Consider the following 18270-nt stretch of genomic DNA (forward strand, 5'->3'; position numbering starts at 1 on the left):
AGCACACACACAGCAGAGTGTGTGAAGACAGACACACTGACACTGCAGCACGTACGGCAGTTCAGGATATACAGTCTCGTACAGTACTTTTGTTTTTGTTTTTTTCTTTTTTGCACGCAGTCACGCGAAAGTGACGGGGTTGGAGGGGGTGGTTGGGAGGGAGGGGGGAGAGAGATTGTTTGTTCGATATTTACGTAGTGTGACCTGTGACGTCTAGTAGAACTCATCACCGCGCGGCGACCCCAACCGCCGCCAAAATAGAAAGAAAAGGAGTTTGAGTCTTTTTCGTGAATAGTTTTTAGACTAATAAAGACGGAATTAATTTTAAAAAATTCCAATTATTTTCCAGATATTGCTTCTGGCGTGACCACTGATCATTATTACGAAAATGAAGGGATCGTTCATTCCTACACCATTGAACTTCGTGACTCAGGAACCTATGGCTTCCAGTTGCCCCCTGATCAAATTGTGCCGACGGCCATCGAAACATGGAACGGACTGAAAGCAATGATCAACGCAATCTAAGTGATATGCACAGCTTCGCAAATTAAGAAATTATCCACATGCGAGAGAATATATTTCGATGTCGGTCATAATGCGGCGGGAATAAAATGCTATTTTTCGCTATTTTTGAAACCTATTTTCATGAAGAAATAAATACAATATTATGTTAGAACAGCAACCTCTTTCTCTCGTTTGTGGTAAACACTCGTTGTTTATGGCGAGGGGTTCATCACTAAAAAATTTTCGTACACCTTGCTCGAAAGAGGTTCATTTTTAGCTAATTTTAAGCAAATACGCAAATTTTAGCAAAACACGCAAATTATAAGTAAAAATAGCAAATTTAAGCAAAAAAAAAGCAAAAATCACGCAAATTAAGTAAAAAATACGCAAATTTCTAGCAAAAATACGGAGATATTTAGCAAATTTTAAGCAAAATGTACAAAAACTAAGGAAATTAAATAAAACTCAATTAAAAGCTAATTTAAGTTTCAACAAGTTTCACTACTGAAACTCAATCAAAAATTTGTGCCAAGAGTACGGCAATGTAAAAACGCGAAAAAATACGCAAATTACGCAAAAAATGTGCAAATGAAGCAAAATACGCAAAAAATAAGCAAATTACGCAACAAATAGCAAATTAAGCAAAATATACGCAAAAAAACGCAAATTAAGGAATAAGGAGTAAAAAAATTTACGCAAATTGAGCAAAAATTACGCAAAATTCAAGCAAATTACGCAAATTTTAAGCAAAATATTTTTGCTTCGTACACCCAAAGCCCCAGTGGGGAACCCCTCGGTTTATGGTTAATATCGCTGGTTGAATATAATGTTCAAAAATCAGTATGGTACATTTACATATTTTTTTTTACGTTTATCATTTCAAATATCATTGCAGACTGTTTTTTTTTAGCTGATAACTGTTGTAGTGTTGTTTGCTGGTTACTTGTTGATAAGTGTAAATTTTGCTTTTTGGTTTGTTGTCAGGTCAGCAGTCCCGTGTATGAAGTTGAAAGACAACACGACATAAAAAAGACGACAGAAAAATAGATAAGAGTCCATTTTGTGTTCGTTATTCATAATTATATAATATAACATGTAACGCATCTTGCACAATCGTGTTCTACATATGTAACAAATTATAAACTAAGTGTGCCGCACAACTTTTATTTCGAACATCAATTTTCAAAATCTTCGTCTTTTTGGTTAACTCTGAGACATAGGCAACATATTTTTATAATTGTTGCTCAGTAGTCAGTAGCAGGCTATCGACTCACGATTTGTACGACGACAGGTAAAACGTAAAAGTGAAAGATAAGGTTCTCAAGGTGATCGATGGGATATGTCCTAACAATAACTTACAATTTCCAAACAATTCAGTTTCGACTTTTGTGTTTTTTGTTTCGCAGTCGTGATTAGTTCAGTGTAAAAAGACAATCAAAAGAAATGAAGATCCCCATTGCGATGTATTGTGGATTGCTGCTGTCCATCGCAGCTGCGGCCAAAATTGATTACAACGGGTATTAATTTATTATCAAAGAAGAGATATTATTATTTAATTCTGCAATTTGTTATTGTGAAATGTCCGAGTATTTCAAAAAGCTTTCATTTATTGCTGATGAAGGCATGTGGTAATCCGAGCCTTTCCTAAGACAACGGAACAATTGGACGTATTGAAAGACTGGTCCACGCAATCCATTAGCTTCGTTGATTTCTGGTTCTTTCCGACCAAGATCGGCAAATTTGTTGACATTCACGTCAGTCCCGAATGGTACAATGCATACTGTTAAATTGCTAAATAGCATTGCTATGACCAATACATACAGGCATATATTTTAATAATTTTCCTAACAGGTACAGTTCCGTTGTCCAAACTTTAAGGGACATGAACATTTTTCACAAAATTCAAATCGCCAATCTGGGCGAGATGGAACGACAGGAACAACAGAACATCGCTCTCCGCCGTGCACTCTACAATGGAAATAAAGCCATTGATCTCGAAAATTATCACACATACGAAGAGGTAAAAATTCACTTTTTGCCAAGAAAATGATGCATGACTTATTATGTATTTTGCACAGGTGATGGCTTATTTGGCTGATCTAGCTAACACCAATGCGTTAGTTTCGACCAAAATTGGAGGTTCAAGTCAAGGGGGTCGTGATATTGTTCAAACAATAATCTTTCCGCTAATAAACCCGTCCTCTTTTTCGAATGCATTATGCATGCAAGAGAATGGATCACCGCCGCTACTTGCATTTGGATTATAGATCAGGTCACCCAATTTTCCAATGATCTTATTTATTAATTTCAATTTTTTAATTATTAATTTTTTAAATTCAACTAACGCGCTTGAATTATTAAAATATTTTAGGGCGACACATAATCACATTTATCAATGTATTTTTTTAAAAGATAACATCCGGATATGGTTCAGATTCGGAGATCACTGCACTCGTTGATCAATATGATTGGAAATTTGTTCCAATCGCAAATCCAGATGGATACGCATACACCTGGAGTAACGTAAGTAGTAAGCTTATTATTTTGCTCACACTGAACAATGAGGACATATTTTTTTCTGAAATTAAATTTTTTCAAGGACCGATTATGGAGGAAAAATCGCGTTTTCAACAACGGGTCAAGTTGTCGCGGAGTCGATGTCAACCGCAATTTCCCGATTGGTTTTGGTGGCTCTAGTGGTAGCTCTGACTCGCCATGCTCTACTAGTAAACGAAAATTTTATTTCACTTTTTTTGAAAATTTTATTGAATTAATTTGATTCTAATTGCATTTTAATTTCTACCTAACATTATCTATGTTTTATCAGCTTACAGTGGAGAAGTTGCGTTTTCTGAGCTAGAGTCCTGCGCAATTAGGGTAGGTAATTTTATCATTAAAAGGATTCCCTATTTGTTTGTTTGAATCAAATTTAAATACTAATTTCGTGCGCCGCCCACTCCGAAGGATTTAATCGCCGCCGACCGCGGAAGAGTCAAATCGGCCATCTCCGTTCACTCATACGACCAACAGTGGCTTTCTCCTTACGGTTATTCCACTGAATTCCCACCAGAATACGCTGAAATGGTGATTCGTTTTAAACGGCTTAAATTGCTGTAATGCAGATCTTTTAACATTTCCATATTCCTTAATTCAGCTGCGTGCCATGGAAATAGGTGTCAATGCAATTACTGCTGTTTATGGGACTCAGTACACATATGGCAGCTTCGCCACCGCTCTCTGTAAGTTTCACTTTTGTAATAGTGTGTAGGCTATATAAAGAATTCATCAGCAGATATCTTAATTGGCGTGAGGTAATTTGTTGCTGTTCTACTTTATAGATGTCGGATCGGGGGTCACCACTGATTATTATTACGAGGCTGAAGGAGTGGTTCACTCGTATACAATTGAGTTACGTGACGATGGAACTTACGGCTTCCAATTGCCGCCTGATCAAATAGTTCCGACAGCAATCGAAACGTGGAACGGGATCAAGGCTTTTGTTAACGCGATTTAAGTGTGGTGTCGACAACTGCAGTTGAAGGTACCCGGTGAAAAAAAAATCTTGGATTTTCTGTTGAAACTAAAATAAAGATTGAAAATGTATCAGTTCAAATTTTTAAATGCGTAATACCTTGCATAATAGGCTACTAAAAAATATTTGAGCGTACGATTTTATAATATCGTCTGACTGTAGCTAAAGCAATTAAATTAGGCAACCATTTTTAATCAAAGAGAGATTGCTGGTTGAACACGCAATAACGGAAAGAGCATTTAACCTGCCTATTTGCTGATGTAATAAACAATTCGATATTTTCCACGAATGACGCAACTAGCGCCTGTGTTTCGAAAATTAATTTATTTTGGTAAAAAAAAGACTGTATTTAAGTAAGAAAAATTTGTGTATGCGCCGCACATATTCTTATTTATCAAATTTTCGTTTATTTGTTGAATGCAAACATATTACGGGCTTTCCAATGGCGAAAAGTAAAGACTAAAGACACAGTGTGATAGTAAAAACTGACATTCACCTTTAGCCAGCCTTTAGCCCACTTAATCTTGATTCTTCTCCCTTAAATAGATACTTGTAACAGATATTTAATGTGTTTTGTTCAATATACAAGTTCTTGGTGACCTATAAATATAAGAGATTACGATTTCTGTTTATAACGCTTAGCGCTTTGGTGGTGGACGTGAGCGGACGTGAGGTCTCCGAATAAGAGTCGACGACCGTTATCATTATTTGCTTGTCCAAACGTCACGTAGGCTCTCTGGGACGTTGGCCGTTGGGATTTTATAACCTAGAGAGAAGTTCCATCTTTAAAATGACCACTCCTCCTTAAGGAAAAACCCTAGCATTTTTTCCCAGAGTTATTGCATAATAAGAAATGTTGACTCAGCGAGTCCGCGTCGTCTGCTTCTACACCAGATTGCGATTTTGTTTGTACTGAGTTGTTGACAAAAATGGTTCCCGGTCTTGTTTTACGATCGCTGCACAAAGGTAAAATATTCTGAAGAGCTATTATTTAACAGTTCAAATATTTGAATTTAAATTATCCAGGTCGAAACGGTGGTTTAGTTTTTAAACGTTTGTATTCATGGACAGAACAGTCTTTCCCTAAAATTACGACCCATTATACCGTCCATCCAAGAGAAAAGGATGCACGATGGGAAGGTATATATCAAGTTTATGGCAATAAATCTCGTTTAAATAAGTGAAATGGCAGTACAGTTTGTTAATTAATATTCACCAGATGTGGACATGGAAAGAGCAGTAGATGAGGTTGATGTTGTTATTGTTGGTGGTGGACCTGCTGGTATGTCTGCTGCAATACGACTAAAGCAACTTGCTGCACAGCACGAGAAATAAATGAGACTTTGTGTTGTTGAAAAAGCTGCAGAAATAGGTACTAGATTGTGACACCTGATTAACCCAAGTTCAGTTTAAATGTTGGATTACATAATATGTGATATCAGGTGGACATACATTATCTGGAGCTTGTTTGGAACTTGGGGCCTTAAATGAATTAATTCCTGACTTTACACTCCTGTTACTGAAGATAAATTTGCTCTTTTAACTGAAAAGCACAGAGTTCCACTACCTATCTTTCCCGGTAATTTAATACTTTAAACCAATTAGCTGCTGTTGTTGAGTTCTTATGTGTGCTCTGTCTAGGTTTGCCAATGCATAATCATGCCATGATTGTGAGACTAGGCTAGTTTGTTCAGAGGTTGAGTTTCTCAAGCGGAAGAGTTGGGTGTTGAAATTTATTCTGCATAGCAGCATCTGAAGTTCTTTACCATGAAGACGGTAGTGTTAAAGGTATCGCCACTAACGATGTTGGTATAGCAAAAGATGGTTCTCCCAAGGTAATGAATCCAAATGTCAACTCCGCTCTTTTCGAACGTTACATTCTTAATGTTAATTTATTCCTCAAATAGGATACATTTGCCAGAGGCATGGAGTTACACGCTAAATGCACAATCTTTGCCGAGGGTTGCCATGGCCACTTGGCCAAAGGAATTTACAAAAAATTCAACTTACGCACCGAATGTGAGCCACAAACGTATGCAATTGGGTTGAAAGAATTGTGGGAAATTGATCCTGCTAAGCACCATCCAGGACGGATAGAACACACTGTCGGCTGGCCATTGGTATGCGTTTGATTGAACTAATTCTCTCCTGTCTAAACATACGTACTTAATTCTTCTTGTATGGTTGTAGGAGAGAACGACATACGGAGGATCATTCCTTTACCACGTAACTGATGAAAAAAAGACCCCTCTGATAGCTATGGGCCTCGTTATTGGACTTGACTACCGTAACCCATTTATTAGCCCGTACAAAGAATTCCAGCGATGGAAACTTCACCCTTCCGTCAAACCGATATTAGAAGGAGCGAAAAGGTATAATCCCTTTTAAATTTTCATTTCCACTTAATTGATTATCGTTTTCCATTAGGATTGGTTATGGAGCTCGTGCTCTTAATGAAGGAGGTTTGCAATCAATTCCAAAATTGACTTTCCCGGGAGGTTGCTTGGTCGGCTGTTCACCTGGATTCATGAATGTCCCGAAAATCAAGGGAACACATAACGCCATGAAGAGTGCCATGTTAGCAGCTGAAAGTATATTTGACACCATAAACAGCGAAATCCCGCAAGAAACGGTCGGCATCAACCCCGTTGTCTACGAGGAGCGCATTCGCAACAGTTGCGTGTGGAATGAACTCCAAAGCGTCAGAAATGTGAGGCCGTCGCTTAGCTCTTCGCTCGGATTATATGGCGGGCTTTTATACACTGGCCTTTTTTATGTTCTCGGTCGAGGGAAAGAGCCTTGGACTTTTACGCATCACGGTAGACTCTCTTGAAATATTGGGTTCATATGTGTAGATAATCACGTTTTTGTTCGTAGGAGCCGATCATCGAAAGCTAAAACCTGCCGCTCAATGCCAGCCCATTGATTACCCCAAGCCGGATGGCAAAATTGTTGCGCATTCTTTGTTGATGGACCCTTTTGTTTCTTCATGGACAAACCCAACCCCTTGTCTAGTCTTTCGTTGCTCCGTGTTTAGACTCATCCAAATCAGGACCCCTTCCTTAATTATCCGTCTCTCATTCCCGACCTGTTCCCGACTTGAGGCAAAAGGCTGTACGCATTGACTTAATTTATACGATTGTTATCAACCGAGATGCTCAAAACATCACTGTTGTAGACAACTCCTCTTCCTAGCACCGACTAGATTTTTTTTTTTTCGTTGTTAAGATTCTCTTTGTGTGCGTGCTTTTTGACTGTGACCTGCTATGAATTCTGCCAATGACATCTTATCAGAAGTCATAGTTAAAGTTGATAAATTTGTTAGTTTTCAAAATCAAGAGGAAACGATCAAGAAAGAATTAGATACCCGAATCCGTTCCATCCTCAACAAGTCCTACTCTGTTATTGTTGGTCCTTTGGAGAAAATTCCACCTGGAGCAGCCTTCATTTTGCACGGCTACTGCGACAACTTCGAGGCTCCATTCAAGAAACGTGTGATCATTTTGACTGCCACATTTGATTATGACACACCACTAAATTCGAAACAATTAAAAAAAAAGACTTCACGAACTTTGGGATCGCAAATTAGGCGAAGACAAATCCGCCTCTATCGTCTCACGAATTGCTAACAACGTTGGACGAGTTACGTGCCAGACGTCACCGTGGATAGACGTAAAACAATCGGTGCGCCAAATCAGTCACATCTGTATCTCACCCCCTCCCCCACCCCCATTCTACACCACGCCAACGCGACTATGGCCAACGAACACAACTTAAACTCTTTATCCGAGCCCATCGACCACACCATGGATGGAATTGAAGAAGGCCATGCGAAACGAAGACTAAACTACTCTCACGCGCCTCGCCCCCATCACGCCCGGCTGATTGACACTCTTAATTCTCCCCCTGAAAATGGAGCCCCTGTGATTGTGAACCTCGTTAGTGAACCCCAATCATTCGACAAGCTAAGTCTACTGGAGAAAAAACACTTCATCAACGGACTAATCGACACTATTGGCACCGTAAAAGATGGCACTAAGTGGACAAAGCATGGACAACTCTACATCTACCCCACGTCAAACCGGCAAAAGAAAAATTTATTGGAGCTACATGCGGTAAAAGAATTCCAAATCACCTGTTCACTAAGTAAATCAGAGACTGAACTAAAAGGTATAATCTATAATGTGCCCATTAACAATTCCGACAACGACCTACTAGAACTATTGTCTAACCAAGGAGTCATAAAAGTTAAACGATTCCACTCAGGCCCAGAAGGAGGAAAATCACCACTGACGACAGTAGCTTTATTCTTTAACTCTAAAATCCTCCCTAGTGAAGTTATCGTAGCCCACGAAATCTTCAGAGTTAAAAAATTCATCCCACGCCCTTCTCAATGCCGCAAATGTTGGTCACTCCAACACCAAGAAGACACTTGCCAAATCGCTGCAACATGTAGATACTGCGCCCAACAACACCCCCCATCCCCCTCTTGCCCGAATCCACTACTATGCCCAACATGCCATAAGACAGGTCACGCCGCGGGCTCAAATGCTTGCCCCCTCTTTGCCAATAAACAGAAAGTAATAAGATTCGCTTATGAGAACAATATCCCGATTAGTGAAGCAGGAAAACTCCTAGATAGAAGAGACCACCAAGCGAAACCAATCCACCTACCCTCCATTGAACAAGAGAATCCTGAAATCCTGGCGCTGCGCCGCGAAGTCAAACAACTGAAACAGCAGATGGACAACCTCTTATTATCTCCACCCATCACTGAACTGACAACCAGAGTAGCTAACCTGGAAACAGAATTGGCAACAGTGAAGGAACAAATTGAACCCCTCGTCGCTCTACCTACAGTAGTAGACCAAAATAATAAGGAAATGCGTAAGGGATTCACCGACACCCAAGAACAACTAGCGAAACTCCATTCCCTCCTCGAGAGAGTAATAAGCCCAAACCTCCGACCCCCAGCAAAACCAAACCCCGTTACTAGCACCAACCAAAACACACCAAAAAAATGACCAAACCACTAAAAGTTATCCAATGGAATGCAAGAAGCCTCTACAAATCTAAGTTACAGGAATTCAAATACAATCTTAAGTTAACCAACCCCCATATCGTCCTCCTCAGCGAAACCCATTGGAGAGATAACTACACAGCCAAATTCTCAGCATACAAATCCTTTGCACTTAACCGTCCAACACTAGGTGGCGGAGTAGCCATACTAGTCAAGAAGAATATCCCGACGGCCCCCCTACCACTCCCACCATCAAGGAACATCGAAGCAATAGGAATAACAATTAGGACTAGGAATAACCTACCCATTGATATCCTATCCATTTACTGCCCAAACGGCAATGCATGCACAGCAGAAGAGATTGAGTCAATCTTCAACACCCCACGCAACGAGACGATCATAGGTGGTGATATGAACGCACACTCGGAACTATGGGAAGAAGGAAGACCTGAAAATAGAAATGGAAAAACAATTAGTGAATACTTAATAAGTGAACCCAACCGCATTCTTGTTACACCAAAAAACCTAGGAACCCGACCCAGCAACAACAGCTCCGTAAACTCAACAATCGACCTCACTATAACATCACCCGCACTAGCCCCATCAATGACTATCCACACCGGCCCCTACTGGAGTAGTGACCACCTACCCGTCATTATCAATGTCAACCTCGACATATCCCCCCCGAACATTCCAAACCCTAACTGGAAATTTACAGATGAAAAATGGGACAAATGGAATGAAATTGTGTCAAAATCACTCACTGACAACAATCTTAGGGATGCAAGCTCCCCGGAAGAAGCCTACAACACCTTCTACACCTCCATTATAAATGCCAGCCAAGAACTCTTCGCGCCCAACAAAAATCCGCTCCCAAAAGAAAGCCCCAAATCGTGGTGGACCCCCCAGTGCAAAAAAGCAACAAGCGCCGCAAGAAGAGCGTACAACAAGTGGCGATCAACTTTACTACAAACGGATAAAATTGAACTAAACAGACTAGAAGCCATCAAAAAGAAAACAATAATGAAAGCAAAGAACGATTCATGGACGAAGTACATCGACTCCTTAGACCACCCTGGGAACACCTCGGTATTTTGGAAATTTGCTAAGTCGATGATCAACGGGAAAAAAACTCAATACGTATGGCCTAATCTAATCGATGCATCAAATCACCATCTAACAACCCCTATGGAGAAAGCAAATGCCCTGCTGGACCAATTCTGCCCCAACACAGCACAGATAGTAGATGACAGAGACATCCTCTACCAACAAATAATTCAAGACGCAATCGTTAATGAAGACCCGCATCCACTCAATACTAGGTTCAATATTATCGAACTAAAAAATTGCACAAGAGGACTTCCAAACAAAGCCATGGGTGTCGATAGGATCCACAACAAAATGCTCTCACACCTATCTGAAGAAAATTTAAACGCCCTACTATTTACGTTAAACTACACCTTTCAATCAGGATACATACCGAATGCATGGAAGAACGCGACAATAACCCCAATCCTAAAGCCTGGGAAAGCACCAGAAAATGCCGACTCGTACCGTCCGATTTCCCTGACCTCCTGCCTGGCGAAACTCATGGAAAAAATGATTAACAATAGAATAAAATGGTACTTAGACAAACACACATTCCTACCCAAACACCAGACTGGATTCCGACGGGGATGCACCACTTCAGACAACCTCATCCAATTAGAAGCAACCATTAAAAGTGGATTTAACCAAAACCACACGACAACAGCTATCTTTCTCGACCTCTCCAAAGCGTATGACGACACCTGGATCACGGGCCTGCTCTACAAAATCGCCAAACTGAAAATCAGAGGCACAACGTTAAAATGGCTCAACAACTTCCTCACGAATAGATCAATAAACGTTAAAGTAGAAAATGCCATATCAAACACCCGTACTCTACACAAAGGAGTCCCCCAAGGCAGTGTCCTCAGCCCCCTTCTCTTTAACATCATGATGTCCGATATCCCACAGCCTGGACCACGAGACAAACTTTCTCTTTTTGCTGATGACATTGCTATCTACACAACAACACCTTCAAAACCGGAAGCCCAACCCATTCTCCAAAGGTATCTAAACAAAATTGAACATTGGGCAACTACCTGGAAATTTAAATTCTCTGTCCCAAAATGCGCCATCATTACTTTCTCAAGAAAAAGATCAATTGAAACAGACCCAGTTATCTACCTCAACGGAACCCGGATTACCCCTGTCAACCAATACAAATATCTAGGTATAATCCTAGATTCCAAACTAAACTGGGATGCCCACACCAACCATACTCTACACAGCATCAATAGGAAAGCCAACCTACTAAAACTCCTGACGTCCGGCAAATCTACACTCAATACAGGATTATTAATCAGAATTTATAAAGCCCTTATACGCAGCAAAATCGACTATGGCTCTATCGTCCTGTCATCCATGAATAAATCTAAGCTCCTGAAACTAGAACAAACCCAAAACACTATACTACGCAACATCCTTGGATGTCTTAAATCTACCCCCACTGCCCTTATTTACATCGAATCCGGACTGACACCAATAAAACACAGGTGGGACCTGCTCAGCTCCAGATACCTCATGAAACTGAACGAGAGACCCGGGAACCCGGCCTACACAACACTACACAACCTTACACTAAACACAACTGGCTGGAAACTACGAAGCACACCGGCAGTGATCCCACACCTAAAAATGATCCAAACAAACATAGAAGAAGCCTTCAACACCGCCCCCAGTGAAATACCGTGGATAGAACCCCTCCCACCCTGGCAGCTATTTGAAATAAAAACCCAACTGCTCCCAACATCAAAAAAAGTGGCAAGAAACAACCCACAACTTACCCAAGAATTATTCAGGAGATTCACTGAAAATACAGCAGACTCAGCCCTCTCCGTATTCACAGATGGATCGTGTCACCAACTTGAAAAAGTTTCATCTTGCGCCTTTTTCATCCCTAAATTACAAGAAAGAAAAGCATGGGTATTAGAAAACTACACTACCAGCTTCAACGCTGAACTAGCAGCAATCCAACAATCACTCAAATTTGTGTACCCACTCGACTGGCAAGATATCATAATCATAACTGACTCCAAGTCAGCAATTCAAGCCGTCACACACTTTAAATGGGAAGCCAGCTCACTAATTCCTGAAATCATTGAATTAATAAAAAACTTAAAATCAGCAGGAACACAAGTCACCTTTCTCTGGATCCCAAGCCACTCAGGAATATATGGCAACGAAATTGCCGACGAACTAGCAAATAAGACCAGAACTGATCCAGATGGCGTGACGATGGCTTACACCTCCAACATTAAAGAAAGCCTTTCAAAACTTAAAGACAGACATAAACAAGAAACATTTATCAAAATAAAGGCACTATCAACGAACCTGGCGGTGACAAACCGAACAGATATGAAAATACTACCTTGGCTCACCCACAAGAAAAGATATATCCAAGTAGCCCTTCTAAGGCTTAGATGTGGTCACAACAAACTCAACTACTTCACCAACAAATGGAACTCTGAAATCTCACCGTACTGTTCAAGTGGCTGCCAAGAAATTGAAAACAACACTCACATCCTCATCGAATGTCCACACCACGCGAGCGCGAGAAACCCACTGATAGACTTCCTTGTATCACAGAAGCTCCCCCTGGACGTTCCAACAATAACAGGACTCAACTACTCCATCCCTAAACACACACAACAACAAATAGCAAAACATCTTATCACATACCTCATAAAAACTAAACTGATTAATCGACTGTAAACCAGTAATCCCCCCCCTCTCCTCCTTTAAATAATTAAATTCATGCCCCCCAAACAACCACAAGAAAAACGGTGTGTAAGGGTTTCCTCCGGAATCCCGTAATCTGCAACCAGTGGCGCATACGCGCCATGGCCAGAGACACCTAAGTTCTCAAATCAAATCAAATCAATTGCTAACAACGTTGTTTTTATCGAACCCGAAAACGGCTCCATGCCATGCACTACTTGACGCACCAGAAAGTTTAAAAGAAAAGGATGTTATCATGTCAGAATACTTTGTGATAATACAAATTTGTTTAACCAATTAAAAATGCAGTATCTATATGTACGGCGGCATCTTATTAGGATGTTTTAATTTTTTAACGATAAACAGAGAATTTATAATTAATTAATTAGAAAACAAATTTTATTAAATCCTGATTAATTTCCGTAGAATGTATTTCAATATGCCTATAAATGCAAAATGCATGCTTCTTCAAACAGAAGTCGTGGACACCACAGCATAGCATTTCTCTAATCAGGTTAACATTCTTTTAAACAATGCTAAAGATCCTGATTCAGTCACTCAGACTTGCATGTAGAAATTTTCGATAAAATAAGTTGATAGGTCTATTGAAAAAAAAATTGCATTGATTTTTCCTGAGTTATTCAGGCCTATTTAAAATTCATATCCGTCAAACGAAGCCGAGTGCCCTCTTTACATTCCGTTGTATGCAGGTCCGCCACCTCCTTCGGGTGCGACCCAATTGATGTTTTGACTGGGATCTTTGATGTCACATGTTTTACAGTGAATGCAGTTTTGGGCGCTAATTTGAAACTTTTTACCCTGTCCATCTTCCGTTGGCACGTATTCGTAAACACCTGGATTAAGAATCATTTGAATCAAGATTAGATCATCACAACAAGTTGGAAAATTTTTTTACCAGCAGGACAGAAGCGACCTTCTGGACCATCAAATACAGTTAGATTTTGCTTGATTTGGATCGTGTCGTCCATCAGAGTCAAATGAGGCGGTTGATCACCTTCGTGGTTCGTTCCTGTTAAGGCCACTGAAGTCAGTAAATCGAAAGTAACTCTTAATATGTTCAGGAGGGATCTTTTCTTGTTCCTTTTTAAATGACCGAAAGATAATCGGAAGCTGGAGCAATGATGGTGATGGGTTGCTCTTCTTCGGGTGTTCCATTGCTGTCTGGCCGCCGATTTCTTGACGGCGATAGTTGCCTCGTTTCATCATCGAATCCCAAACCTACAGAGATTTCAGAAAGAAAAATAGTATCGTTGACTCATCGGCTTTCCCCGCATGTCAAAACGTTGACACTCGACACCGATCGAAAGATTAAACCACGAATGGATCACAACGTAGATAAACAAAATACACCTTGCACCATCCACAAGTCAATGACGAAATAGATAACGCAAGAACATACGGGATGTAAACAAAAATGAACAAATCAAGTATAATGGCATACTCGCAAGGGACTTGAAAAAATAGAGAAATAAAAGGAATTTCAAATTGGGCAAAATTTCACCCATTCACGCTGACAAACAAATTCACAGATAAAACTGGAAACCAAGACAATGAAAAAACTCGTGCCATCATCCACTTCTCTTTTCTTTTAAGTCCATTACCCAACATCAAAGTTTAAAGCCCTTCAGCTGAAGTGTGTGTTATTGAAACAAAGCCAAAACTCTGCATAAAGGACACTCGTGCACTGTGACATCACTTTAAAAGTAGAGAAAATTCAGTACTTTGAAACCAAACGCAAATGGAAAATCAAACCAAAACATCACAGATCTACGCATCAAATCTTATCAATACGATCTCATTTCCCATTTGTCTAATAGGTTCGACGATAAAGTCGGCCCGACTAACCTATTTTTTTAGACGTCACCAAGTCAGAGGGATGGCCGTTCCACATCAAGGACGCGGGCAACTCCTTCATGCTTACGGCTCGGAAACCGCGTGGGCCGTCTGTGCGTTTTATTTTTATGGTGAGCGTTGATTAAAAACATGCACACAGGACACACAATCCAGTCGGGAAGAAAGAACCGATAGAAAGCAGAAGGAGCCACATACATAAAAAGACAAAAGCCACCAGAAAGAGTATTAGTTCACCGACGTACCATCAAAACGATCATGCATCTTCACTTTGAAGCGATACAATCAATTTTGACAATGAAATGTTAGTATAAACGGCACTGACCTGCTACTGCGCGATCAACTTTGGCTTTGTCCTCCACGATGTACCTATATTTAACAAAGAATCTTTTCAGTTGGGAAACTTGGAATCCTCCTAATAAAAACAATTCATACCATGCTGTTCCGAAAAAGAAGAGAGCACCGAGAACTTCCACGACTATCGTGATAGACATGGCCCACTGTAGGGCTTTGAAGTCGCCTTCAACAGTGGTGAGATCTATAGATGACGTTCCTGAACTGGAACAGTTTGCGCTGACATTCAAATCAGGTGAACTCGTAACAAAGTCGCTCACAATTGACGAAACAGTTGAGTTTAGAACCATGGCGCCTTCGACGAATGCAGCCGGAGTCGAAAAGGATTTCTTCAGAATTTCGGAGATCTAATGACAATATTTGAAATAGATTGATAAACTAAAAGAGCACAAAATCATATGATAATTTCTCGTTTTACCTGGCCAATCAAATAAGGAGAGCCGGCGTCACCCAGTGCGTGTGAAAATAGAATTTGAAACGCTTCAGCGGTTGATCGTCGCGTTGGGATTACCGTATACTGGAAAAAATATTTAAAACAAAGTTAGACATAAGCGGAAAAATAACAGTAACCGACCACCAAACGAACGGAAGAACAATGACAATTATCACATACCAACAGGATATCAGCCACAATTGCCCAATTCAAATTGAGCAGGACTTGACCAAAGAAGACGACCACAAAGCAAGTGGTAGTGTTCCATCCGGCGATAAACAACGCAGCAAGCATGAGCGGAGTGGAAAACAGCATACCCATGCCGCAAACGATGGGATCGGCCCGCTGATAGCGGACGCGCAATTTTTGGCCGAGGAAAGATCCAAGGGGAACGTCCAGCAAACCAGCGATCATGGCAATCAAGCCGAAAATGTACGATACGCTAGGGTACACAAATCAAACACAAACAATATTTAATGACGACACTTTTGACGGATAAAGCATGGGAAACACTCTCACTATAACTTGATAAAAGCCCACAATCACGACATGATGGCCGCAACGTAATCGACACGATTTTAATTTTTACCAAAGTAATGTCAGCTACGAGGGACCAGTTCAAATTTAAAAACAACTGGCCATAGAACATGAGGGTGAATGTAGTAATGGCCGATGCACCTGAAGCCAGAATCAATAAGGTGCCCACCATGAAGTGTGCGCTTAACAATAGGCCCACTCCCCGCCCACTCCGCAAACAAGCGGATCGGCAGTCGGATAGTCCCGACGAAGTCTCTGCCCTAAAAGAGATCCAACTAAGACACCCAGAATTCCGGCCAACACAGTTTCAGCGCCGAAGATGAGCGGAACGCTAATCATAATTAATTGGCAACCCCATTTAATTTTCAAGTTCAATAAATCAGTTTAAATATAGTCTAGCAAAATCAAACGAGTTAAGATGGAAGTTGACGTACTCATCCAATGAAACATCCTGGTGACCTTGTTGAGTGGCCAAACCCAATGCGATAAACTTGGGTCCCCACCATGCCAGAGCTCCAGCGACGAAGGCCACCGCTGTGCAAGCTGCTGTGGACATCACAAAGCTTTTGCTGTCGTGACAAATAAAACGAAAAAGTAAAAACGCTGATTAAGCGACACACTCACACAAGGCCATAATTAAAAATAACTCTTGACTGACTTTTTGCCGAGTGATTTAATGTCGTCCCACCAACTCGTGGCTGAAAGATGGGCGCCTTCAGATTCGCCGCGTGGAGGATCCTGGACGACCAGCAAAATCAGGAGCACGGCTACGGCCCCGAAAACTGGCGTGACTCGAAGGCCCCAATGCCACGATCCCATCACTCTAGATGCTTCTGAGCCAACGATGTAAGATGTTACCTAGTCCACTGGAAGTTTTTGATACTACGATTAGACAAAAGCTCCGTCAAGAGTAACGAGGACGAAGATTAATCATTTACCTCCCGACCGGAATTGCGAAATAGAATAGGGCTAGGAATTTTGAGCGAGTATCGCCAACAAATAAATCTGAAATGATGGTAGGTGCTATGGTTGAGTAGGAAGCTTCTCCCACACCTACAAGGCTCCTCATGACCAGGAAAGCCCAGAAATTTGTCATGTAAGAGCCAAGTAATGTTGTCAGGCTCCAGACGAAAATACCGGCAGCCATGATAAGCCTGGATGGATAAAAATGATATTGGAACGAACAATCCGGAAATCAAATAACATGAAAATACCTTCGAGAGTATCGATCACCCAGGTAGCCAAATACGGGGGCGCATATCATGTAAATGGCGACGGAAGCTGTTTGAAGCAGGCCACCCTCTGTATCTCCGATATTGAGATCACATTGAATTTGGGTTAAAATTCCTGTTAAAACAAAAAATCAAGATTAAAATGTGACTAACTAAATATCAAAGTGTTTTATTCTTTTTTTTTTCATTCTGGCAGAGGTTGGGATTTTGAATTACACTTCTCCATGTGCTTTGCCAGTTGTGATACAAAACATGAACTGAAAATGTGACACATTATTGTTATTGTTCAGTCAAGACGTAACTAACAGATTCAAGAATTCCACCAATTACTTGTAAATGTGTACATTAATGTACAACAGACCATATCTCCATAAAAGAAAACCAAATTTAAATAATCATGTTTGTTATTACTGATTGGGGTCGTAGGGACGTGCATATTTGGCAGCTGATGTAGGGCAGACTTGATTGGCCACTTCCAAAGAGGCATGCTCACCGCAGAACTTGCGTCCGGTCTTAACTGACATTCGGCAATATCTTTTCTTTGTCTACAGGAAATAGGCACACGTCACTTCAGTTTTATTGCTGGAAGCCATTGAATTTACAATGGAATGTCGAGCACTGCGTTAATTTGAAAAATGCGAACCACGTGAAACGTGAGCAGCCTACAATCGTACACCACAACAAAGCAGACGAACTTTTTGAAAAAAAAAATAACACACCGCGTTGATGTCAGATGAGCAAAATTCTGCTCATTTATTTCAAATTTTTTCTTTCGAGAATCAATGGACTGATTAGTTTTTTCAAAACAATTCGTTAAAGGGCAATTTTTTAAAAGTTTCAATATAGATGCATGGGCAAGTATGGCACGGTATTTGGCTCACATGTATTTGATCGAAAATATCGAAAATATTTAAAAAAAAATCAAATTGCGATGATAATTTTTAAAATCGTTTTAAAAATTATTTTTACAAATATCGATATT

General features: G+C 40.5%; 3 protein-coding genes and 2 pseudogenes across 3 annotated transcripts; 3 read left to right on the forward strand and 2 right to left on the reverse strand.

Moving 5' to 3' along the window:
• The first annotated feature begins 2702 nt into the window (after positions 1-2702).
• LOC124342448 (carboxypeptidase A1-like) lies at positions 2703-4104 on the forward strand. The gene is made up of 7 exons (XM_046795438.1): positions 2703-2776; positions 2917-3027; positions 3104-3230; positions 3332-3381; positions 3469-3588; positions 3659-3743; positions 3843-4104. Exons 1-7 carry the CDS (start codon positions 2723-2725, stop codon positions 4016-4018), a joined length of 723 nt encoding a protein of 240 aa, XP_046651394.1. The 5' UTR covers positions 2703-2722; the 3' UTR covers positions 4019-4104.
• Positions 4105-4874: 770 nt separating this feature from the next.
• LOC124341734 lies at positions 4875-7813 on the forward strand (annotated as a pseudogene).
• A 29-nt stretch (positions 7814-7842) lies between these two features.
• On the forward strand, positions 7843-9060 carry LOC124341737. The gene has a single exon (XM_046794669.1). The coding sequence runs from the start codon at positions 7843-7845 to the stop codon at positions 9058-9060; it is 1218 nt and encodes a 405-aa protein (XP_046650625.1).
• Positions 9061-13273: 4213 nt separating this feature from the next.
• Positions 13274-13920, reverse strand: LOC124342474 (electron transfer flavoprotein-ubiquinone oxidoreductase, mitochondrial-like). The gene is made up of 2 exons (XM_046795469.1): positions 13777-13920; positions 13274-13714 (listed from the first exon to the last, which is right to left on the reverse strand). The coding sequence occupies exons 1-2, from the start codon at positions 13847-13849 to the stop codon at positions 13551-13553; spliced, it is 237 nt and encodes a 78-aa protein (XP_046651425.1). The 5' UTR covers positions 13850-13920; the 3' UTR covers positions 13274-13550.
• Positions 13921-13962: 42 nt separating this feature from the next.
• LOC124342404 lies at positions 13963-17984 on the reverse strand (annotated as a pseudogene).
• Between the last annotated feature and the right edge of the window lie 286 nt (positions 17985-18270).

The sequence above is a fragment of the Daphnia pulicaria genome, chromosome 6 (assembly GCF_021234035.1).
Source record: "Daphnia pulicaria isolate SC F1-1A chromosome 6, SC_F0-13Bv2, whole genome shotgun sequence".
In the NCBI taxonomy this organism is placed as follows: domain Eukaryota; kingdom Metazoa; phylum Arthropoda; class Branchiopoda; order Diplostraca; family Daphniidae; genus Daphnia; species Daphnia pulicaria.

What these genes read in the sequence shown, in the direction of transcription:
- LOC124342448 (XM_046795438.1), top strand. Translation starts at nt 2,723, where the DNA reads ATGCATGCAAGAGAATGGATCACCGCCGCTACTTGCATTTGGATTATA. An exon ending in GCATTTGGATTATAGATCAG is followed by an intron (nt 2,777 to 2,916) that starts GTCACCCAATTT and finishes TTTTTTTAAAAG; the next exon opens with ATAACATCCGGATATGGTTC. An exon ending in CACCAGAATACGCTGAAATG is followed by an intron (nt 3,589 to 3,658) that starts GTGATTCGTTTT and finishes TCCTTAATTCAG; the next exon opens with CTGCGTGCCATGGAAATAGG.
- LOC124341737 (XM_046794669.1), top strand. Translation starts at nt 7,843, where the DNA reads ATGGATGGAATTGAAGAAGGCCATGCGAAACGAAGACTAAACTACTCT.
- LOC124342474 (XM_046795469.1), bottom strand. Translation starts at nt 13,849, where the DNA reads ATGGACGACACGATCCAAATCAAGCAAAATCTAACTGTATTTGATGGT. An exon ending in AGGTCGCTTCTGTCCTGCTG is followed by an intron (nt 13,715 to 13,776) that starts GTAAAAAAATTT and finishes TTCTTAATCCAG; the next exon opens with GTGTTTACGAATACGTGCCA.